This window comes from Trachemys scripta, chromosome 14 (assembly GCF_013100865.1).
Source record: "Trachemys scripta elegans isolate TJP31775 chromosome 14, CAS_Tse_1.0, whole genome shotgun sequence".
NCBI classification, from domain to species: Eukaryota; Metazoa; Chordata; order Testudines; family Emydidae; genus Trachemys; species Trachemys scripta.
The window spans coordinates 22,606,821-22,631,605 of record NC_048311.1 but is presented as its reverse complement, the minus strand read 5'-3'; the positions used below and the strand labels follow the sequence as shown (position 1 = coordinate 22,631,605).

Here is a 24,785-nt window from a genome sequence, read left to right as displayed (position 1 = left end):
TCAAGTCATCTCCTGGTCTTTTTTATAAGCTAAACAAAAGATTTAAAAAGACGCGTCTCCTACCACTGCCCTGGGGAGGCTATTACCAGTAATATCAGTGCAGAGATAATATGTTCCAAGCTCCTAAATTAAGTGCTCTAAATTAAAGAGTAGGAACAGTACCATAATGATCATCAGGTTGGCAGTCAGACATAGTTACCTGTACAAAGAAATATATAATTGCTAGAGGTATTATAACCACAGCGAAGAGCGGAGTGCTCGATATGATTACAAGCATAGTTGACACAGAGGTGAAGAAGGTTCCTAGGAACATCAGGATGGTGGGTGGTATCACTTCATCAATCACATATATGTCCTTAGAGAAGCGGTTGATGATTCGGCCTGTGGGAGTTGTGTCGAAGAAAGACTGTGGGGTGTGAAACTTGTTCTCCAGCAGGGCAGCATGGAGTGTTCGGGCTGCGTTGATGCCACCCATCGCCAGGGTGAAGGAAGAGATCAGCACTAGCAGGCCTGTTATACGAAGAAGAAATGTGCAGAGGTTTGTGAATACGCCGTTCACAAGATGCAGCTTTTGACTTTTACTGATCCAGCAGTTTTTACTGTGCCAGCAGACTTTCCTCATTACTACATCAGGGCCCTACAGCCTTCAATCACATTAGTCCCAGTACATGCTGGTCACGGGTGATTTAACCATTGACTTCAGTGAGATTACTTACAGGAGTAAGGTCCACAGGATCCAGACAGCCAACCCTTATTGTCTATAAATATAGTCTCCCTCACCCTTCTACAAGTCCTCCACACAGTGCGCCTCAATCCTGACCTCTGCATCACCTCTACCATCCAGGAATTCACACCCTCCTCTACTTCTCAGCCCCGTTCCCTTCTCCCCTCCGTCTCAGTTTCCATCATTCTCCAGCCTTCTCAATCCTTCCTTCACTTCCACCATGCAGTTTTTGAAGTGTTGATTCGGACAAATTTTACCAGTTTTGTGGTGTTCTACTGCCTTGCTCAGGCTTTAGAAGCTCAGAGCCCCCCGTGGCTATTGTTATGCCTTCCCCAGTATGCCCCTCTTTGCTCAGCAAGGGTGCATCTAAATATTTTAACCGTATTAATTGGAGAAATGCTCTTACCTTGCAAGAGTCCCAGAGCAGCATATACTCCGACTCGCATGCTTGTGTTATGCTGAGTGCCGTTTATGACAGGTTCATTGGTCCAGTCACTAAGCCATACATTGGCCCCAATCGCAGCAGCATTTTGACAGGCATACAGGAAGCATATAACTAAAGAAGTCACGAGGCCAACAGCCTTCATGTACTGCCAGAACACTGTCAGCTTTACCTGTAAATGTGTAAAGCACAATATATTTACAAAGTACATTCAATTGCTGTCTGGAGTTCACAGAAATAACAAGAGTGACCAGAGGGAAATCTCTCCAGTAGACGGCCCAGTAAACTGGAAATTGTCAAAAATACTAACATATTGTAGTGCAGGGAGTGAAATTTATCTGACTGAGCTCAACATCCGGGTCGCAGCTTCAAAACAGGTAGTTCTGTTGCATCTACTGTTGGGGCTACTATAAGGTGGGTGCATAACTGGCTGGATAACCGTACTCAGAGAGTTGTTATTAATGGTTCCCAATCCTGCTGGAAAGGCGTAACGAGTGGGGTACCGCAGGGGTCTGTTTTGGGACTGGCTCTGTTCAATATCTTCATCAACGACTTAGATATTGGCATAGAAAGTACGCTTATTAAGTTTGCGGATGATACCAAACTGGGAGGGATTGCAACTACTTTGGAGGACAGGGTCATAATTCAAAATGATCTGGACAAATTGGAGAAATGGTCTGAGTTAAACAGGATGAAGTTTAACAAAGACAAATGCAAAGTGCTCCACTTAGGAAGGAAAAATCAATTTCACACATACAGAATGGGAAAAGACTGTCTAGGAAGGAGTACGGCAGAAAGGGATCTAGGGGTTATAGTGGACCACAAGCTAAATATGAGTCAACAGTGTGATGCTGTTGCAAAAAAAGCAAACATGATTCTGGGATGTATTAACAGGTGTGTTGTGAGCAAGACACGAGAAGTCATTCTTCCGCTTTACTCTGCTCTGGTTAGGCCTCAGCTGGAGTATTGTGTCCAGTTCTGGGCACCACATTTTAAAAAAGATGTGGAGAAATTGAAAAGGGTCCAAAGAAGAGCAACAAGAATGATTAAAGGTCTTGAGAACATGACCTATGAAGGAAGGCTGAAAGAATTGGGTTTGTTTAGTTTGGAAAAGAGAAGACTGAGAGGGGACATGATAGCAGTTTTCAGGTATCTAAAAGGGTGTCATAAGGAGGAGGGAGAGAACTTGTTCACCTTAGCCTTTAAGGATAGAACCAGAAACAATGGGTTTAAACTGCAGCAAGGGAGGTCTAGGTTGGACATTAGGAAAAAGTTCCTAACTGTCAGGGTGGTTAAACACTGGAACAAATTGCCTAGGGAGGTTGTGGAATCTCTGTCTCTGGAGATATTTAAGAGTAGGTTAGATAAATGTCTATCAGGGATGGTCTAGACAGTATTTGGTCCTGCCATGCGGGCAGGGGACTGGACTCGATGACCTCTCGAGGTCCCTTCCAGTCCTATAATCTATGAATCTATGAATCTATGAATCTCTACTGAGAGTCAATGGTGATTGCTGTGAAATATTCAGGTTTCTTTTCTCTTTTCCAACTAACTGTATTTTATTACAATGTTTAAAGATATAGGGTGAAAGGTAGCGGAGCAGAGCTGAGGGCTGTAGAAGGCAAAGGTCGAGATTTTCAGGAGTGAGTAGTGATTTGGGGTGATTTACAGAAAGGGCTGAGCAGCCCACCCTTCGAAAAAATCAGGTCTCTTTACCACATCTCAGCTTGGGCACCCAACATTCATGAGTCACTTTTGAAAGTCTTGGCCCAAAGTTCGAGGGGAAAAAAAATCACACAGAGGCACTTGAACAAAAGAAACGTGTGAAGCAAAGTAACAGGGTAAAACTTCTATCTCCAAGTTAACAACTTTGGCTCAAAAAGTCATTATTGTGGGAAGGGACAGAGGGGCCCCAATGAAATCTCTAAAAGAATATAAAGGGGAGATTATTAGACGCACAAATCCCATTGATTTAGGTGCTTTTCAAAAGCTCATAAAGAAAATCGACACCACCAACAAATAACACTTAACCAACAGCTCCCCTGATGTCTGTGACACTGAGCATCTACAACATTTAATGTGTAGAAAATACTGTCACTGTTGCTCAGTTGTGTGACAATCTAAGACCCCTCTTTGGTGACACAAACTCCCTGGTTATTTTCATTATATTTTCTTTCTTTCCTGTGCTCAGTCTTCTCAATCCCCTCCACCCCCAATTTAATCCGTCATCCTTCAATATATCACGGTTACTCTTACAAGGCAGATCCCAATCCAATGTAGCACACAGGCTGCAATACATACTTGTCTCAACATTTGCGTGTAACAAAAATCTCTCTCAAATGGTAACCAACGCTAAAATTTAAATTAAAATAAACACGTATTCACATGGCATGCCGTTGGCCCATAGAATTTGCTGCTGCAGGGGGTGAGAATCAAATCCTACAGCTGGATTTAAAAAGGGATTTGATCACTTTGAAACAAACAACGTTTAGACCTATGCTGTGTGACGATGGAGTGATCAAACATCATGCTTCAGGACATCTGATGCTCACAGCAGGACCAGGAAGACCATTCTCTCCTAAATATATAGCACAGGCCAGGTGCAGAAGTTGCTGGAAGGACCCTAGATTTAAAGCAGGAGCAGCCTACTCCAGTAGGACAAATGCTATAGTCTGTTTGGCTTCTGCAATGCCAATGTCTCTATATGTTAAATGAAACATTTAATAGAATAGCTTTTTATATCTGTAATAAAAAGTGACTTTTTATAATTGGAGAAAAATAAGGGAAAAAAAACCGACAACCCCCTACCGTTCCTGTTTCGCTGGTTTCTGCCTGAATGAGCTTATCAGTGAGAATTTTTTGTGGTTGAGGCGGCTCTGCAGACTTCTTTTCACACACTCGTCTTCTCGTGGACATCTTCTTGGGACATTCTCCCTCTGAAGAGATCACACTAATTTGCCTAGTCGAAACGATGGATTTATTAGCGGAGAGGAGGCATAGCATAGCGGTTCAAACACAGGACTGGGGCACAGCTCCCAGCTCTGCCCCTGACTCCCTCTGAGACTTGAGGGCAAGTCACAGGTGTATACGTGGGGGGCCCAAGGTCAGACACATAAATCCATAGTTAGACACCTACTTACATGGTCTGATTTTCAGAGGCGTTGAGAAGACAGTTCCTATCGAAGTCGATGGAAGTTGCAAGTGCTCAACACGTCTGAAAATCAGGTGGCATATTTACGTGCCTAATTTTAAGGCCAACATTTTGAAACTCAGGTGCCTAATCTCTCTCTCTTCTGTTTCCACACATGTAAAATGGAGCGAACAAGGCTCCATTCATTAATGCTTTTAAAGAGTTCCGAGATACTCAGATGAAAGGTGCTATTGCAAAGGCATATTATTAATCTAATCGGCAGCAGGTTGAAGCTGTGTGTGTAACTATTCATGGCAACACATCATTGCTCATATTAATACACTTCTCATTAACGGGTTCATAGGAGTACAGGTTTCGTCTCCTGTGCTATATGTTATAATTTTAAATTAAAAGGACACAGGAGGCTTTAATACAAAGATGAAACTAAAGTCTATGCTGAAAGATGCAGAGTACAGTGGGTCAGACTGGAGAGCAACATTAATTAGCCACTCGTGTTAAAGACGGGCTCCTTAAAAAGGTGCTTCAGCCCAGCTGAGGGCTTCATTCACAAGAGGACATCAGGCCTACCTAAGGAACTGCTTGCGGACCTCGTTTGTCACAGGCTCGTTATCTGCCAGATCAGTGTGGTTGCTGAGTGTATCTTCAGCGAGCAAGACCTCTTCATCCTCCAGCACTGTAATAAAAGATTGCATTTTAGCTTTCTGCTGAGGGCAGCTTATAGGAAACTGGTGTCAAAAGCCAGAGGCAAATACGCTAGTTGAAGGATAAGCGTTATGAAGCTCACAGTGGCTTCGGAAGTCTGTTTGAGACTGCAGTGCCGCGTAATTGCGGGGAGCTGGTGCGTTTGGTAACTTTTGCTATTCTGGAGAAAAGTGTGATCCGAACACAGAACTGGCAGCAAGAAGCTCCTGATTTCCAAAGCTAACTCTGACACCAACTCCCTCTGCAACTTCGCTGATTCACATCCTCTCTATGCCTCTGTCTCCCCACAACGCTCCCATCTCACAGAGCTGTTGTGAAGATTAATGTCGGCAAAGCACTTTGGAAGCTATGTGCCATAAGGGCTAAGTAGCAGTATATTGTAATTGTATCTAACCAAACTCATGAGCAGAACCTGCCCTGCTGTCCCATTATCTTGGGATGAAGGATTGAGAGTCTAGGAAGCTGCTGTAAATGTCTATTATTGCTAGAAGAGGTTGTTTACAACCTCTGGCATCTTGTTTGTCAGGACACACACTTCTGCAGCCAAACTTTATGGGACTACAGCCATACACAGGAAACATTTGCCAAAATACTTCCATCTTCCACCATCTAATCAGGGACAAATTAGGCCTAGAAGAAATCCAGATTAAAATGACATTTGTGTCATGCTATGTAACAGAAATACTGTGCTCTGGGTACCCCTTTGGAAAAACAGAATCCAAAGGGCACTACGTTTTCCCACTGATCCTGTCTTTGCCAACCATAAAAAGGATTTCTCTGTATTAAAAACACTGAGGGAAAGTAATTTCTTACATGATCTTAGAAAACAAGTACTTAGCCTCAGGCAGATTGGGTAAGTTCTTTTGCAAGAGGAAAGAAATATGTTTGCTTACTTAAACTTCAGTATTACCAACTTGCATTCAGTACACTGGATGGGTTAACTTACACCATGCCAGCTTAGTAAGCGTAAAAAAAAAACAACCCTCACAGTACCTAACATTTTCATTACTAGCTAGAAAAAAAAAAAAGGAATCTAAGGCTGGACTATTACATTTCCCTACAGGCATGTATCGCAGGAGCAGGTTATATTTATATATAGGGAAATTCATGACCTGATTGATACAAAAGCTACGATTTAAGACGAATAAGAACTGCTGTACTTGTTAGCTCATCCTCTTCTATGTCTTCATCAGGTGCATAATTTCGAAGAAATTCTGCAAAAGCCCCATTTTGCTTCAAAAGCTCTTGGTAGGATCCCATTTCAGAGATTTTGCCATCCACAAGGACCACAATATGGTCCACCTGAGGCAGAAAGGTGACGCCGTGGGTCACTAGCATTCGGGTCTGTATGGGAGAATGAAACAAGTCAGTGCTACCAAGCTGCCTCTGGGGTGGAACGCTGCAGCTGTTTAACAACACGCAGCAATCACTATGTAACATTTTTAGGATAAAAAGTGAATATCGGATACGGGTGAAATATCAGGAGGCATTTAGACAGAATGTAGTGGAATTCGGCTAAGACACTAGGTGTAAAACCCCTGACTCTTGTGAAGAGAATTAAAGGAATATTTAATGGCGACAGGACCTTCGCTTTAAAAATGGCAGCAGCCCACTAACACCACAGTGGGGAAACTAGCTCAATGCGGACTCAGCGACGAATGCCAATTGCTGAATCATCAAGACCGCTTCCTGTAAGACTGTTTTTCTTGCGGTCTCCCCTCGGAGCTCTGACATAGCTTGATGCTGCACATGAGATCTGACAAGACCCTGAATCAGCAACCTTTAGACAACAGAATACCACAGAGTTCTGTAGAAATGCTAAGTGGTTCACAACATTCCCCCACCCTCACCCCACCCTGAGCTGCCCCAGGACAGTGACAAGCAACAGTAAGGACGGGGCTGCTCTAAATTCCTCCATATATTTTGTTTTCAGCAGTGTCAGGTTTTAGTTTCCATGGGAGAACAAGTTTCCACAGGACTTGAAGAAACACTATCCAGGCTTAAGAGCTTTTATTTCCCCACCCTTGGACATGTCAGAACAATAGCTCTTGACCGAGCATCTGGCAATAGGCACCTTTTCCAAAAGTACAATGAAATGAAGAAATCAGGGAGCTATTCAGAACTCAACTCCCAGCGCTAAAATAGCAGGCCAGTTAACCCCTGATAGTTCCGGATCACATGTGTGTATAGAAAAGAAAATCCCAACACAGGCTTACTTTTCCTTTAAGTGCCCCTTCTGGTCCAATAACATTGTCAAAGATGTGCTTAGCAACGTGGGAATCCACAGCTGAAAGAGGGTCATCTAACAGGTACACATCAGCGTCACTGAACACAGCGCGGGCAATGCTCACTCTCTGCCTTTGGCCACCCGAGAGATTGATGCCCTGCAAGGTGGAAGGAGAGGACAAAATACATCACCTACAACACAATTTAATCCAAGCAATAGCAAGGGCATCCTTACAGCTCACAGGCACTCAGATGCTATGGTGATGGGCACAGTAGAAGGGCCTGAATAGAATAGCACAGGTAGAGTTGAAGGGGGAAACGGAACTCTAATAAAGCTGCTTGTGCATGCACTGCTATCTGAAAGGAAAGAATTTGGCAACTTACAAATGGAAAATTCTTTGCAGCAACTTACAAGAGCCCTGGAACCAAATGAATTCTTAAATGGGGCTGCTAAAAATCAAAACCAAAATCTGCCAAACGAGACACAAAACACAAATTCAAAGCAAGATTCAGCTGAAACGGTAATGTTTGCCACATTGTTCCTGCTTTCCAGGTGATTCAATATATCCACTCACGGTCACACAACACTGCCCACGCTGGCATGAAACTTGTGAGCCTCTGCAAAACCATCTTTAGTTTGGGAAACAGTTGTGTAACAAGCTGATTTCTATTTTGAATATGGAGTTAGGAGAGGATCCTATACTATGCTTGGTGTGAGTTGTATCACATTCCCACCACGTGGAGGAGCATGGATTCTTGAAACTGCCATGGACAGAATTCCTTATCACACTCAGAACTTGATTGGGAGTGGAGGATGCTCCGTATCTCACAAGATCAGGTCTATGATCCCCAGTCAGCAAAGCACTTCAACACGCACTTAAAGTTAAGCCCATACTTAAGAGCTTTGTTTAATAGGATGGACTTAAACATAAGCTTAAAGTTAAGCATCTGCTTAAAAACTTTGCTGGATCAAGGTCTAAATATAAAGCATTATTTCTATCGCACAGACAGAGCAGACATCATTGTGCATGTTGCAAGTAAGGGCCTTACCTTCTCTCCTATCTCAGTATGATCTCCCCCTGGAAGTACTTCAAGGTCAGTTTTTAAAGCACAGGCCTCCAGGACATTTTGGTACTTCTGTTCATTATGTTGTTGGCCAAACAAAATATTATCTTTCAGGGTGGCATTCTGAATCCAGGCTTGTTGTGGAACATAAGCAACAGATCCCTAAAATGAAAAAAAACAAACCTCTGTGATTTACTATTCATTGTGGAATGGATTTACCTTTAATGAACTGTGATTTACAATTACAGAGCTAATTCAAATCTATATGTAATATGCACATACATAGTCACACACTACAGTACATATATATTGTACATACACATGCACTAATTGCTGATGTACAGTAGAAATCTCAGGAAAAACCACAACCGTTTAATTTAATGAAACGTAATGAGCAAAACCCAAACAAGCATCCAGAGAAGTTGGTAAAAGTACAGACAGCCCTGAATTCTCTGTCCAAGCTGACTATATATACATAGCATATTAATATATAACAATTCACTATGTGCATGTATATAATATGCTAGGTGTGTTCATACATTATTTTGACGTACCATCCTATCTAGAACCCACCTTCACTGCCACATGTCCTTCTAGCTTTTCCATTTCACCAAGAAGAGCTGATACCAGTGAAGACTTCCCACAGCCAACATGGCCAACAACAGCAACCAAAGAACCACTGGGGACCAACAAATTTATACTGTGGAGGAAATAGGCTGAAAATTAATTAAACGTTAGTTTACTAAAGACATTACAGCTCCTTTAGCCAGGTCTGATGTATGCACTCACAATCCCCCCCACCTCAGCAAATGCACATAAAACGATATAGTAAATGTAGCTGGGTTGTTGGTTCCCCCCACCACTTCTTTTTAAGCATGCTTATTATGAGTATTATTTGTACTGCAGTAGCACATAGGAGCCCCACTTATGATTCAGGACAATTTCCTCATTACCCGTGCGGTATGTGTAACCCACACACCTCCTGGGTGTGGTGTTATGTCCCATCTAGTGGCACCGAGACCACTTAGAGAGATTAATGCATGTGCTGCTCTACAGCCAGTTGGCTTTTAGCTCATGCAGTAGAGGCTCATGCACTAAGCTCCAGAGGTCCTAGGTTCAATCCTGCCGATGACTGGGGTCTGTCAGTGTTACATATGCACCAAATTCATTGGGAGTATCAGGAGAGCTGGTAGCAATGCCTATAGATAAGGTTGACCTACACTTTCCATTATAAGACCCTGTTTACAAATTATATCAGCTTATTGGTTACAAAGGTTTAGCAGATAAAATAAAAAAAGAACAAGTTAAAAATCACTTAGAAAAGTTAGATGCCTGCAAGTCACCAGGGCCTGATGAAATGCATCCTAAAATACTAAAGGAGCTAATAGAGGAGGTATCTGAGCCTCTAGCTATTATCTTTGGAAAATCATGGGAGACGGGAGAGATTCCAGAAGACTGGAAGAGGGCAAATATAGTGCCCATCTATAAAAAGGGAAATAAAAACAACCCAGGAAACTACAGACCAGTTAGTTTAACTTCTGTGCCAGGGAAGATAATGGAGCAAGTAATTAAGGAAATCATCTCCAAACACTTGGAAGGTGGTAAGGTGATAGGGAACAGCCAGCATGGATTTGTGAAAAACAAATCATGTCAAACCAATCTGATAGCTTTCTTTGATAGGACAACGAGCCTTGTGGATAAGGGTGAAGCTGTGGATGTGGTATACCTAGACTTTAGTAAGACATTTGATACGGTCTCGCATGATATTCTTATCGATAAACTAGGCAAATGCAATTTAGATGGGGCTACTATAAGGTGGGTGCATAACTGGCTGGATAACCGTACTCAGAGAGTTGTTATTAATGGTTCCCAATCCTGCTGGAAAGGCATAACAAGTGGGGTACCGCAGGGGTCTGTTTTGGGACCAGCTCTATTCAATATCTTCATCAACGACTTCTATATTGGCATAGAAAGTACTCTTATTAAGTTTGCGGATGATACCAAACTGGGAGGGATTGCAACTGCTTTGGAGGACAGGGTCATAATTCAAAATGATCTGGACAAATTGGAGAAATGGTCTGAGGTAAACAGGATGAAGTTTAACAAAGACAAATGCAAAGTGCTCCACTTAGGAAGAAAAAATCAGTTTCACACATACAGAATGGGAAGAGACTGTCTAGGAAGGAGTACGGCAGAAAGGGATCTAGGGGTTATAGTGGACCACAAGCTAAATATGAGTCAACAGTGTGATGCTGTTGCAAAAAAAGGAAACATGATTCTGGGATGTATTAACAGGTGTGTTGTGAGCAAGACACGAGAAGTCATTCTTCTGCTCTACTCTGCTCTGGTTAGGCCTCAGCCGGAGTATTGTGTCCAGTTCTGGGCACCACATTTTAAAAAAGATGTGGAGAAATTGGAAAGGGTCTAGAGAAGAGCAACAAGAATGATTAAAGGTCTTGAGAACATGACCTATGAAGGAAGGCTGAAAGAATTGGGTTTGTTTAGTTTGGAAAAGAGAAGACTGAGAGGGGACATGATAGCAGTTTTCAGGTATTTAAAAGGGTGTCATAAGGAGGAGGGAGAGGACTTGTTCACCTTAGCCTCTAAGGATAGAACCAGAAGCAATGGGTTTAAACTGCAGCAAGGGAGGTCTAGGTTGGACATTAGGAAAAAGTTCCTAACTGTCAGGGTGGTTAAACACTGGAATAAATTGCCTAGGGAGGTTGTGGAATCTCCATCTCTGGAGATATTTAAGAGTAGGTTAGATAAATGTCTATCAGGGATGGTCTAGACAGTATTTGGTCCTGCCATGTGGGCAGGGGACTGGACTTGATGACCTCTCGAGGTCCCTTCCAGTCCTAGAATCTATGAAAAAGGGTTAATAACCTTTTTGGAAGGAATCAGATGATCTCAGGGCCTTTCTCAGCAAGAACACCTGGCTGGAAATGTTGAGGGATTAAGTGCCTTGTTTAAACCATTTAACTTAAAATATTTATAGTACTAGTAAATAGAATTGATAATGGCACGACAGGGGAAAGCAAAACCCTTCCAAATATAATTTTCTTCCAAAATGGTCTAAAGTCTTGACTCAGGCCCTAATTCTCCTACAGATCTGTATGATTGGACCCCTCTACCTTTACATAGTCCCTCTGAAGTCAATGCCAGCCCCATATGCACAGAACTAGACGCAGAATTGGGACCGGAGCCATTCCTCAGACTCCTTTCATTACCTACAGGAGCTTTTCATATGTAACCAGGCTTTCAAAAAAGCATTCAAAGCAGGATTGACCACCAAAATTCAAAACCTTTCCTCATTATCCTCCATATCCAGTAGCATATTCCCCTCCCCAGCATTTTAAGGGACAGTGATTTTGGTGGCTAATAATTCTAGTTACAACTGCATGGATCTTTCAGAATGAAACCCCAGAACAGGGAAGTTCCCCTGGTTTCAGATTTTGTTACAAAACACAAGCTGTCTCTGTTGAGCTTCTTGCAGAACCTGTGCTTTTCAAGCAGGCCGGAGCCACGGCAAAGTTTCTACTTACGCAACAGTGTGCTAACGTGTTATAAATGCTCGAGTGCCTTTGATTTTGACCTGAAACTAGGCAAAATGTGCAACTTTTTAGCCACAATTAGATTTGACTTTGTTCAAACGGGGGGTCAAACCAAAACTGGGAGGTTCGGGGAGAAGGCTGCAAATAGAGGTTCTCAAAAAGACCCTGAGATACCACGGGGATGGGTATGACCCAAAATCCTTCGAAGAAAAAAGTGTTCTTATGTCCGTGAACTAAAGTCTTCAAGGCCCAACATGTACATCCTAACTCTCTCAATAGCACTACTAGCAGCCCATCAGATAATCTGATTTTCCCGGTCAACAGATTGTGCCAGTAAATATGTATTATTTACATTAGAAATTAATTTACTCCATCTGTCCCTTAATCTACCTACGATATGCCTGTCATTGCAGTTTCTAGGCTCTGTAATATTTAGGCTTTGTACAGCATAATAATATGGGACAAGCAAATTGGTCTGATGTTTAAAAAACAAAGACGTGTGCAGGAGATTGGATAATATAACTTTGTAACAATGAAACCGAACGCCCTATTGGTTTAACGTTAAACAACCTTGAAACTGATTTCGCTAGAGACAACAAACAGAGGGAAGCAGGTAGGTGCTGTACTGGAATTGTATAAAGAAATCTTACTCTTTCAGAGACGGCTTGAGCTCCTTTGCCCAGCTGAATGTCCCATTTGTTACAGTGATGGCGTAGCCTGTACAACAGAACATAATAGAGACGGTGGGAAAAGTGTTGTGCATAATGGTGCTGAGTGAGGCCTTTCTACTGAAAAGGGAGAACAGTTGGAGGACATTTATTTATACAACACTACGGAAGTTTTGTGTTCATTTCCATTCCCTTTTCTCTTGGCATGGGAAGTAACATTTGTGGTCTGCTCAGTCACAAGGGAACACTGCTCAGAGTAAATGAAATCACAGAACTGAGACATGAGAAAGCTGTTTATCTCCCTGCCCCAGCAGGACTGGTCCCTAGAGCAGCTTATCACCTGAATTGCCCAGTACAGTTTTCAACATCCCGCTGTGATAATTACATCACATCACATCACTCAAGGGACTATTCCATAGTCAGTAAAAGGTTGGCAGTTTGCTGGGGAGGTCCATGTCCAAGTTTAGGCCTGCCATATTGCTGACCTAACAAGTTACAGATCATCAGGCTTTATTCATCTCCTTGTGGAATGGTAGGCCTGTAATAGTAATCACATGGCAGCTGCCTTGCATCTCCTGCCCCCTTTGAATCTTGAAGACAAAAGAAGCTTTAAATCAAAGAACAACAAGAATGCGTTACAGGAGAACGCTTCATGAATCTTATGAGATCAGACCGTTTTCTGACTGAATCTGGGATCCTGTGCCTCTGGCAGTGGCCAACAGAAGTAAGTGACCTTCCCTGCCCCCCAAAACCTGCGTATCACCCCTATGCATTTATGCAATGCCAAACATGGCCCTGCCTGGCCCCTGATGATCAGCTGATGCTCCAAAGCATGATACGCTGTTAGTATCCATTACATTACAAATACAGACTCAAATACAGAGCATTTTAAAAGAACAGCTCATGCCTCACGAATACAGCCAGAAACCTTGGTAGTTTCCACATTTTCTTGAGGGCAAACAAGCATTTTCCAGGAAAGGACTTCCTTTCTGAATTCACAGGCATTATTATTAATTGATTCTTTTGTAATCCAAGTAGCCTATTGATAAATATTGCAAGTTTGGGGTTTTCTATGCACTCTCTCTCCCCAAATCCACACAGAGACACACATGCACACCCCCATCATCCACACCATCTCCTCTTTACCTGGAGTAACCACCTTGGTTTCCACACAATTTGGATCAAGCTCATCGTGACTCAGGAATTGCTGAATTCTCTTCAGGGAAACACTTGTCTAACAAAAAAAGGGAGACATTATTTCATAGTCTTTAAAACGAGAAACCAGTCTCCTTCCCGTCAGGAGGGAAGCAGGCTCATGCTTTTACCATGTGGAGTTCATGAACCATGACTCATTCCTTCCCTGGGATGGGTTGTAGCCCAAACGTCAAGATCTGAGCTGTGTCATTTTTGAGATAAAGTTAATTTGCTTAAGTGAAGCAAAACTCATACGAAATGCCACAAAACACAGGCTCGTTCACAAGCAACAAGGCTGGTAATAGTGCAGTGCTACTAAAAGAACATTAAAAAGAGTATGGGAAACACCTTGAATTGTCATATTTCACAGTCCAGTTTAAAATCAAGAGATACCATTGTTTTTTTAATTTGAAGCAAATAATGAACAAGACCTTCCTTACCTGTGCAAGGTTGCTAATGACCTGTGGAAGCATGTTGAGTGGAAACCTTAGGATATTAAACAAGGAGAGGGAGACAAAGGCTTTCTCTGCATCCAGAATATTATTTTCATCCACACTGACATATACTGCAAATGTGGTCAGTGCAACCTGAAAGCCAGAAAGTGTGTTTGATCAAAAAAGCCCTCTTGATTTGTTAAGAGCATTCAGGCCTAACTGATAATGTTAGAAATAAAATCATTGGAGTCAGAACTGGACCAATTCTCTACTGCTTTTTATCTTTTCATATATCAAATCCCAATGTGCTTTAAAAGACAAGCCATTGTACCACACAAATGATGCTAATGTCTACAGAACAAGACTATTTGCTGATTATATTTCATTGAAAGTTGAGATTTAAAGGTGAACTGCAAGACTCTTGTGAATACATAAAAGTTTAAGATGTATTTATTAGGGTGTGGTTTGTGCTCTAGGACAAGTTCAGGCCACTTTCTTGTTCCTTCCACTCCAATTTGTTCATTGTTAACTTCAGTATCATTGGCCATTGGAGACTAACCACAAAAACATAAACCAAGGAGTCTTGGCAGGAAAGCAAAGGAGAAACTCATTTTCTAGTAAGTCAAGAAGGAATTTCTTAGTATTTACTGCATAGGATACTTGGCTTCTATTCCCAACTATGCCACGGACTCTGTGTAACCTTGTGCACCCCTCCATAAAATAGGGACAATAATATTTACCACTCACAAAATAGCTACAATCACACACAACAAGCTAGTGGGGACCGGTGATGAGAATGCCTGAGATCTACAGCTAAATCAAAGGGAATTTAACAGGAAAGTCTGAGAGGGAGGAAAGAATGTGGCTCTTCACCTGCCCCCAATGTCTGTGTCTATGTCATACGAGGGCATAGTGAGGAGAACTGCTCAGGAACTTTGAGACAAAATATTTTTTCATCAGAAAATGCCAATTTAAAACCAATCTTTTCCCCACAAACAATTTAATGAAAAAGTTCCCCGTTAAATTTCAGAATTGTTGACACTTCCCATTTTGACATTTCTAGAATGAAAAAAGTTCAGTTTTTAAGGTCAAAATGACTTTTCATTTCAAAAATTAAGTTCAAGTAAAATAAATAAATACATAAAATGAGGCTGAAATCTACACAAGATATTTTGATTAACCCAATATAAAATCCCCTACTCTCCCCCTGATTTTTGGTGCACAATATTTTTCAAGATTTCGACTTTTTGTCTTGATTTGGGACGGAAACATTTTTTTTTTGAAATCTCAAAAATTTCCACAGGATGGGAAAGCTATTTTGTGCCCAGCTCTAACTGTGAGACGTCACTGAAAAATACTTTGATGAACAGTGTCACAGAACAGTAAAGTATTAAATTGTTTTAAAGCGTATGTATGATTTTTAAATACACATGTTTATTCCAATACCCATTTGATATGCAGACAGTCTATTTAAGGGCTCTGCATTTCACCTTCTATTTTGTGCCCTGATAGCTTTCATACCTATTTGTGGAAGCAATACAAATGATGTTTACCAGAAATGGTGCGCTGATCCATGCAAAGGTGGACACAGAATTTAGATATGCTGCTTTCTTCAGAACCCGGAGCTCATTCTTTCGTATCTCCAGCACTTTCTCCTGGAAGGATGGTTCCCACGCGTAAAGCTTCAAAACCTTTATGCCACTCAGAATCTCATTCATTAGTTTAATGCGGGAATCTTTATACCGCATCTGTTCCACCTAAATTATTCCGAATAACATTGTTAAAAAAAAATCTGTCTATATTTTTAGGCAGACACAAAAGGCAGGCAGTGCATCACATAAATTGTTAGAAATACAAGTGCATTCTAATCAACTTTATTGTCTAGGGGTAAATTTTCAAAAGTGTCTTCCAGTGGGACTTAGGCACTATTGAAAATGCTACCCTAATTCTTTCCTTTCTTTATTTAGATTTTTACTGATGTACAATTTTAGAAGTGCCTATTTAAATGTCTGGGTGCCCTTCATTATTTAGCAGTGTATTTTAAGGAAAACGGTCTCCACTCCATTATCCCCAGATCAAATCCCCAGGATAGAATGTGGATATAATAAAAAATTAAATGTAACACCTCACCTGCTCACACACACTCTCTACTCAGCCCTAACCACCTCCTTATAGGTCAAGGGAGAAAAGAAATGCTAATATTTATTAGGTAGTGATTAACTGGCAGATCTGTTGGCTGTCTCAAGGTTTTGTGGAATGTAAGTATATTGTTCTGCTACTAAAGCTGAAGCTATTGTCACTATTTACATTTACTTTTCAATTCTGACACTATTTAACCTCAAGGGTTGGGCTCTTTACCTCAAAAAAAAAAAAAAAAAAAACTAACTCCTAACAGTCACTAAGAGATTATGACATCCCATTACTCAGCATAATCTCTTAGCTGGATTTTTCCAGCTACAAGCCAAAGGACTTTGTTGCATTAGTATTGCACTACTCATGGAGTGTGGATGACCACAGAAATTGCTAATGGAACAAAGGTTCCTTTCATCTTAAAGTCAGCAGTTCAAATTTGGCCAGGGTTGGCACGGATGAAAGGCATCTTCATCTGTTGACTTTCCAATAGTCTACAAGAAATGAATTGGCAGTTTTAATTTCTACCTTAGAGGATAGAAATCCATAGCACAAGTACACCAACACATCTGCCCTCTTTCTAGGCACTCACAGTTAGGGTGACCGGATGTGCTGTTTTTAAAGGGACAGTCCCGTTTTGGGGGACTTTTTCTTATATAGGCGCCTATTACCTCCAACCCCCTGTCCTGTTTTTTCACAGTTGCTATCTGGTCACCCTACTCACAGTAGGGGCCACCAACTGAATGGAGATGAGGGAATTATCCTCTTGTCCCAGTAGAGGTCCCTTCAGACTGGGGGTTGCTTGGAAGAGCACCTGGCATCATTCTGCACATCTTTCGCTTGAACAGTGAATCATTCAAACACTCAATTTTCTTGCTTGCACTAGGGGAGGTCTGTGAGGAGACCTGGCTCTTTAAATTATTAGTGCAATCTCCATTAGTATTAAAATTGTTAGCACTAACTAAAATGAAACTTGTTCAGTTTAGCTCATGGATGGTAAGAGATGAGATTCTGCAGATAACGTGTAACGATTTAATCTGGACTCAATCTGGCTGACAACCTCTGTTTATCACTAAGAATAGCTCTTATATTTGCTCTTATGAACTCAAAGCAAACAAAATAATAGCCTAATCTTCTGTATACATTTGTCCTTCTTGCGGCCATGATCCCACAGAGGGATCCAACCTTGGAGACCCGGCTCATTAATTACTCGCCCAAGCTTTCTTCAGGGCCCCTTTCATTTCATCTATGGCTTTGATCCAAAGTCAAGTCAAAGAGCCTCTTACAAGGGATTTTCTCAAGCAGCTGAGGTCTGGAATGCAGATTTGTTTGTTTAAAAAAAAAGGTGGTACGGGAAGGTTAAAAAAAAAAAAAGAGAGAGAGAGAGAGAGAAAGTATTGTCTTTACGTTTCAGTGACTTCTTTTAAAATACTCCCCTGCAGTGTTTGCAACTCAAACACAATAGCATTTGGCTTGTGTCAGAGAATGTAATAAAAAATGACCTGTCCAGCTTCAATATTCAAGCCGAGTGAAATGCAAAACAGGACCCACGCAACATCAATGGAGAAAAGTAACATCAGATTTTAAAGATTCATGAAGCTGTATCACTGAGTTATTCGTAGTAACACAGGGAAGGAATGTAAAAAAAAAAATGGAGTGGGATTTTCAAAAGTGTTCAGTGCTGGCCTCCTCTGCTCCTATGGAAATCAATGGTAAAACTGTCATTGACTTCAATAGGAGCAGCAGAATTAAGCCAACACTGGATGATACTGAAAAGTCCCATTCATGATTCTTTTGATTGACAGCATCTCATCCAACGTACACAAACACATTGCACTTTCGATTCAATAGGCACTAAAAAGACTCTGACTCCTTCCACCTTTCTAGAAGAGCCACCACCTTGGGTTATGGACTATTCTTAACGTTACCTACCTGGAACGCTCTGGTTTTTATCGCAATTGCAGCATTCAATGGGATTAGTAAGATCATCACTGCAACCCCCGCCAACACAGAAGGCCCTAAAGTCTTGATAGGAAAAGAGACAATGTAAGTTGTTGCTCTCCATGAAATAAGGTCATCTCCGGTAGATAGCATTGAAAGAAGCTGGGTTTGGTAAAGAAGAAGCGATTGCTTCACTAACACGTATTTGAAACAACAGTGTGAATTTCCACCCTCCCACTGGGGCATTCTGACTCTGCTTCCCCTCTTCTTGTTGTATAAAGTCTAGATCACAGTATTGATCGGGAGCGACCAGTACTATACTAGCATCGATGATATCTGAGAGTTCTTGCAATTTATTTGCAAAATTGCTCATGGTGGAAGGGGAATACAGCAGTGGACTAATGCAAATAGAGCATCTTAATAGATGTAGAGAGCACCACCACAAACCTCAGGAAAAAAAAATACAGTCCGTATATGAAAAGATACCAAATATTTACAGGCAGAGAATGGAGAACCGAGAGGGAGGGCATTTCCCCTGACTTCTCTCTGATACAGGGAACTGTAATTGACAAAAAACCCCAATCACCCTGAATGTTAATACATGAGGGAGGGCATTCTCAGCCTGAGTCAGAGGGTCTGTCTCTGTATTTGGACATAAAATGCTACAAAGTCACCAGTGGCTCATTATATCGCTGTGTACTGCAAAGTTAGATTATTTTACAGCAGTAAGAAAGAGAAAACCTCTAAAGCAGTGGTCTCCAACATTTTTACCCAAGATCACTTTGCCCCAGCCCGGAGCCCCCTCCTGCACCTCCCCACACCACGCCCGGAAGGGGCCAACACGCCCCTGCGGCCCCTGGGGGGCTCCGTGCGCTGCCTCCCGTAGCTCTCCCAGCCAACAGGAGCTGCAGGAGCGGTACTTGCAGGCAGGAGCAGTGCACAAAAGGAGACCCCCTGTCCCCGCGGCCACACTAGCCGCTTCCGGGAGTAGGGTGACCAGACAGCAAGTGTGAAAAATCGGGACGGGGGTGGGGGGTAATAGGAGCCTATATAAGAAAAAGACCCAAAAATCGGGACTGTCCCTATAAAATTGGGACATCTGGTCACCCTATCCAGGAACGGCGTGGGGCCGGGGTAGGGAGTCTGCCTTAGTGGCAGCCATGCTGCACTGTCGGAGATCACGATTGACTGGGAGATCTTCTAGGATCGACCAGGCAATCGCGATCGACTGGTTGGTGACCACTGCTCTAAAGGGTGTAACAGCCTGAAGTCCACTCATCCAGGGCACATTTATTCAATCAAATGCAGGAAATTTGGTAAGTTGGTGTCAATCATTCTATGCCAAAACAAGACAGAATGAGAGGAGGTTTCTGAAAATGGTGGCGAATTCAACAAACAAAAACCAGGCTGTGTGTCACTGAAATAAAAACTATGACAAATGTGATGGTTCCTGTACCTGCCAGAGGAAGTATAAAGCTAGACAAATCTGAAGTGGTGCCGACCATAACATGTTCAGGAAAGTCACCAAATCCATGAACCGCTGGGCATCCACTGACATCAAGTTGACAATTTCTCCAACAGTAGAGGAGCGCTTTGCTGAGTTTGTGATGACCAAGGACTGAAAAGTGAGAGACCCTGATAATTATCGATCTTGGACACATGCGGAGAAATGCAGATAATAAATCCTCAGGGAATAGGAAAGCCAGATACCCTACTAAGTAGATACTTCTCCAGTAGGAATAAAACAATGAAGTCAATCCTAAATCATCTTTAATTCATTTGGAGAATAAAATTTCATGAGACATATTTTGTTTTGCGCTCCTCCATTTTGATTAGTACATGATGCCTCTTTATTAGATATCATCTCAGAAAATAATTGTATGTTATGACTAAGGATGCACCTCTTGATTTTGAATATTTAAATAAAACCAGTATTTGACTGTGCCATGTTTGGTGATCCAACAAAACACCTACACTTAGCTGCTACTTTCTGAAAGTACTTTAAGGTGCAGTGAGGCATTTTAGAAAACTGAGCATTCATTTTATTTTCCAGGAAACTGCTTTCTCTCCATAATCATAAGCCTGTTCTCTCCTTATTGTCTAATGGCTAAGATCACTCCTCCTTGGCTATATATAGTTGCATTGACCAATTACATGCTTCCAGTCTTACCTTTCTGTATATCATCCCAGTGATGCCAGTTCTCAGCCTCATCCCAGTAACAAAGCAGTACTGGAAATGTTGGTGAAGTATTATAGTCTGCAGCACGGCAGAGAAAAACATCAAAGCTGCAATCAAAAATCCCCACCAGGATGGGGCATCTTTATCCTTAATGAAGCCAATTAATATGCTGTTTTTAAGAAAGTTGGGGAAGGAAAACAAAACACGGAGAGAGATTAATGGGATATAACATAACACAGCACATAGCTTCTCTTATCCATAGCATGGGGGGAGGGATAGCTCAGTGGTTTGAGCATTGGCCTGCTAAAGCCAGGGTTGTGAGTTCATTCCTTGAGGGGGCTATTTAGGGATCTGGGGCAAAAATCAGTACTTGGTCCTGCTAGTGAAGGCAGGGGGCTGGACTCAATGACCTTCAAGGTCCCTTCTAGTTCTAAGAGATAGGATATCTCAATTTAAAAAGGTTGCCACATACTCCCTTTTCTCACAAATGACAAAAAATTCTCCTGGTTACAAGCTAGGTTATGGCTTTATTCAAATAACATTAGATACAACAGCTAAACATTAGATCTTGCCAGAGAGAAAGCCCAGTTGTGAACTAACCAGCAATAGATGGACTACAAGGCCGAACATCAGGCTCTGCTGAGCTCCAGCCTCTATAATGCACTGTTCCTTATCTGGCCTCTCTAAGTAGCTCCATGTAGCTGCGAACTGAGTGACACATGTAGTGAGACACCAGCCTGTCTACTACATAAGGCAGGTGTAGGAGACTGGACTCACCCTAAGAGCACTCCCTAGTGTCAAGTTAAGGCATTACAGGGACACATCTGTAATGCCCCACTGGTGGCCACTTCCATGGCCCCTCAATAGCATATCTCCATCTCGGCCTTCTGTGGCCTGGCCCTCTGGAAGTTTGGTCCCCTTCTGCGGTTATGAAAGTCCAATCAAACAGTCAACACCAACATTCCAAAACAAACCCGCTTCTGTCCTTCTTGAGCTAATTGTGCTGCTACCCACTGCTTCTTCTCAGGGTTTTCTCACTGCATCCCTTCCACAGGGACGCCAGCAGCTTCCCCCAGCAATCTCCCTATTTCTTCCAAGTCCTACCTCCGGCCCTTCACAGACAAGAGTCTATTTCACTCACTGTGACGCCGTCTCTGCTGGAGAGCCGTGGTTCTCCTGCGGCTCTCTCCCAGCTGAGCTCCCTCAGCCTACTTACAAATGCCAAAGGGCTAATGGATCCCCAGCTAATTCTGCCCCTTTGGCAGAAGACAATCATTCAATTACCCCACAGGTCTGGACCTTGTTTCTAATTGTTTTTTCTTCCTCTCCTCCAAAACTGCATCACAGCAGGTCATAGTCAAACCATCACCTCATCCTAACCTTCTTCAAACTCCTGGACCACCAGTGCCTCGGGCTGGCTTTTCCCTCAGGGAAATAGGCTCCAAACCCCATTCTCCTAGATGTATCCGTAAAGAACTGACATTCACATCTACCTTTTAGCTAAATGGTGATGCCATTAAACTAGCCATTTATCTTCATTAATAACCCTTGACTTCTACTACAGGCAATTGCTTTCCCAGTGAGGCCTGCATGGTAAAGATATGGCTAATAAGCAGAAAATATCAAGTAATGCACAATAACCCCAGTAACTGCATTTCCAATTTCAGGTCACTAGCCACGTAAAGTGGATCTGGCACTATGAATCAGATAATTAAGCTCTGCCACAATAATTCTGCCTTTTCTTATCAGAGGAAAGTGGGACCTATGATTTGATTCAAAGGGCCAGAGCATCAGCTGGTGTGAACTGGCACAGCTCCAGGGACTTCAGTGACGATTTGCAAAAGCTAAGGATCAGGCCCCAAATCACTTGTGGCAAAAGCATGGAGGCCATGGTTAACGTTCCTTTTTGGCCCCAAACCCACCTTCCCCTGAGCAGCTCCAGGCAGCATCAGCGGACTGACGCACACTAGGTGGGGAGCTCTGTAAAGGCTCTTCTTGATGGACCCAGCACGTGACCTAGTGATCTTTCTAGAAATATAAAACTATTGTTTTACATGCATCAAAACTTGCCAAACCGCCCTACTTTTTCCAGCTGCGAGAAATAAATTTCCTGAGGCGGCTCACAAGAGTTTAGATGCTTACATGAATGCATGGCAATGTGCCTTGAGATATTATCCATCAGGATGTTAAATTTGTCTGTGAATTGATATAAGTTTGAAAAGTTCCCAGGATACAATGACATTTAACCCACTTTCCCCTTAAAAGCCTGCTAGCACTCTCCTCTTCCCTCAAGGCTTTGAAAGGAGATATCTAAACTACAAAATGCAGATATGGTGGGTTGGATCCTCCTCTTTGTAACAAGTTCTTGTGTGTTATGCAAAGCACTCACATATCAGCAGGATCTCAGAAGACAGCTCAACACAAAGCATTATTTTAACAGAGGTTTTTATACCATAAAACCCAGTCTTTTTCCACCCCAGCCCCTACATTCATTTACAGCCGTAATCCATTCTTCACTATTCTTTCCATAAACATTTAAAATGTCGGTGCGTCTTTTAAAGATCGAGAGTGAAAAATGATTGTTTGATGGAACACAACTGCTATTCCCTGCAACTCTGGTATTTCCCTCACTACATTCTTCCTAGTTAATGAGCTGGCGGGCTTTGTGCCCCGTGAATAAATCAACACAGAAAGAGAAGTGAGATGCCACTTTACAAAGATGCACAGTCCTTTTATGACTTGGGCTGGGACAGCCGATCTCCCAGGGAGACAAAGGGCAAAGTATTTTTATGAGCCTTACTCCATGTAAGGAGAGTGCAAGAGAAGGCGGGAAAGGTGCTACTAACCCCGCTTCTCACTTTTGGCAAGAACCTTCTTTCTTGTATCTGATCATTTCCTTTTTCTGGAAAATGTATTCACCCCACCCCACGTTCTCACCACTGCAACACCTTTGAGAATGCGCAAGGCCTTGGCTCTGACTAGAATAAATCTACATATAAGGCAGGAACTCCCAAACCTGTCCCAGCCAAGAGCTACACTGGCAACCTGCCAGGTGTCTAAGGGCTACACTTCATTTGTATACAATGAGGTATATTGCAGCTGCCTTCATCATTGATGTAGACATCCACCATGTAAAAACTACTGATCCCAGCATGCAGTGCTTTGCCTGCCTGGCTGCAGATGCTCCTCAGCAGCAAAGAATAAACTACTTTAGGCCGCCACTCAGAATGCAATAGGCCATTTTTTAGCCCATGGCAGCCCTTTGGCTATGCCCAATTTATGGGTCTTTCATTTTTAGGTGTCCTAGTCAGGCCTGTCTGATTTCCCTTTTAGTACACAAGGAAGAACGGCCACCTTTTGCCATTTCACCTCAAAAGCTGTTGGGCTTGCGCACACAACACTGTGTGGAGAAAATCATGCACTTCAAGAAGCATGCTATTCTCTGAAGCTGAGACTTCTTGAGGACTGTGGGTAAAAACGACTGATAGGAGAAACCAACCTTAACAACTGAGGGTTGACGAAAGAAAGCAGATCTTGGATCAGCTTGTAGAAAGAGCCGATCAAGAAGTATGGGCCAAAAGTTCTTAGCAATGCTTTGAGGAAGGAAGGCTCTTTATGCTGCCTCTTATCCCGGATCAGAACTTCTGCCTCCTCTGGGCCATCACCAACATGGTTCAGCACATGGTTAGATGTCTTCACGTATGCCACGTCTTCTTTCCTAAGAGTATGAAACAAATGATTACAGCAAGAGCTCAGGAGCATTATGGCGGCTGTGTGACCCAATGAATAGAGCCCCAAACTAGAACACAAGAGATTTGGGTTCTGTTCCTGGCTCTGCCACAGGCCTGTTAGGTAACCTTGTGCAAGCCACCTCACCTGTTTGTGTCTCAGTTTCCCCATCTGTAAAAATGGGAATAATGATACTCCCTTTGCAAAACACTGAGAGCTAGTGAGGAAAAGTGTGACACATTTATTATAATTTTATTTGAGACACTGGGTGGGATTTTCAGAAGCACCGAAGGGAATCAGGCATCCAACACGCACTGACTTTCACTGAGATAAGGGTGTCTAATTCCCCTAGGTGCTGTTGGAAATCCCATCTTCTTGATACTCTCACTCCCTCAGCTCTCTTAGAACAGGCTGGCAGGATTTTTTGCTGTCCCCTCTCTATCAGCAGGTGTTGGAACTGTGCTGACTCACTGAGGCAATTCTGGCTTATCAAACTCCACCCTGAATGTAATGCAGGTGGGTGAAGCCTCTAGAGGAAAGGACGTTAGGATCAGCTACAAGAAAGGACAGGAAAAGAACCCTAGGAGCAGCCACGACTGAAACGTTAGTTTTGAATTAACCTCTTTTGTTAATAACATCAGGACAG

At 42.5% G+C, this 24,785-nt stretch overlaps 1 protein-coding gene across 19 annotated transcripts in view; it reads right to left on the bottom strand.

The window, feature by feature from the left end:
- The window catches only part of LOC117887252 (canalicular multispecific organic anion transporter 2-like), a 255,099-nt gene that overhangs the window by 14,794 nt on the left and 215,520 nt on the right, over nt 1–24,785 (bottom strand). For 18 of the 19 annotated variants that reach the window (XM_034789622.1, XM_034789620.1, XM_034789629.1 and 15 more), the window contains 16 exons: nt 23,910–24,128; nt 20,402–20,579; nt 19,688–19,849; nt 18,223–18,315; nt 15,714–15,917; nt 14,167–14,313; nt 13,679–13,766; nt 12,515–12,581; nt 8,884–9,010; nt 8,296–8,472; nt 7,236–7,403; nt 6,180–6,363; nt 4,885–4,990; nt 3,975–4,125; nt 1,131–1,338; nt 200–510 (listed from right to left, as the gene is read on the bottom strand). In XM_034789622.1, the coding sequence (XP_034645513.1) occupies nt 200–510; nt 1,131–1,338; nt 3,975–4,125; nt 4,885–4,990; nt 6,180–6,363; nt 7,236–7,403; nt 8,296–8,472; nt 8,884–9,010; nt 12,515–12,581; nt 13,679–13,766; nt 14,167–14,313; nt 15,714–15,917; nt 18,223–18,315; nt 19,688–19,849; nt 20,402–20,579; nt 23,910–24,128 (2,590 nt within the window). Of the gene's footprint in view, nt 1–199; nt 511–1,130; nt 1,339–3,974; nt 4,126–4,884; nt 4,991–6,179; nt 6,364–7,235; nt 7,404–8,295; nt 8,473–8,883; nt 9,011–12,514; nt 12,582–13,678; nt 13,767–14,166; nt 14,314–15,713; nt 15,918–18,222; nt 18,316–19,687; nt 19,850–20,401; nt 20,580–23,909; nt 24,129–24,785 lie in introns of those variants that run through there. The other variant, XM_034789635.1, reaches the window with a different exon arrangement.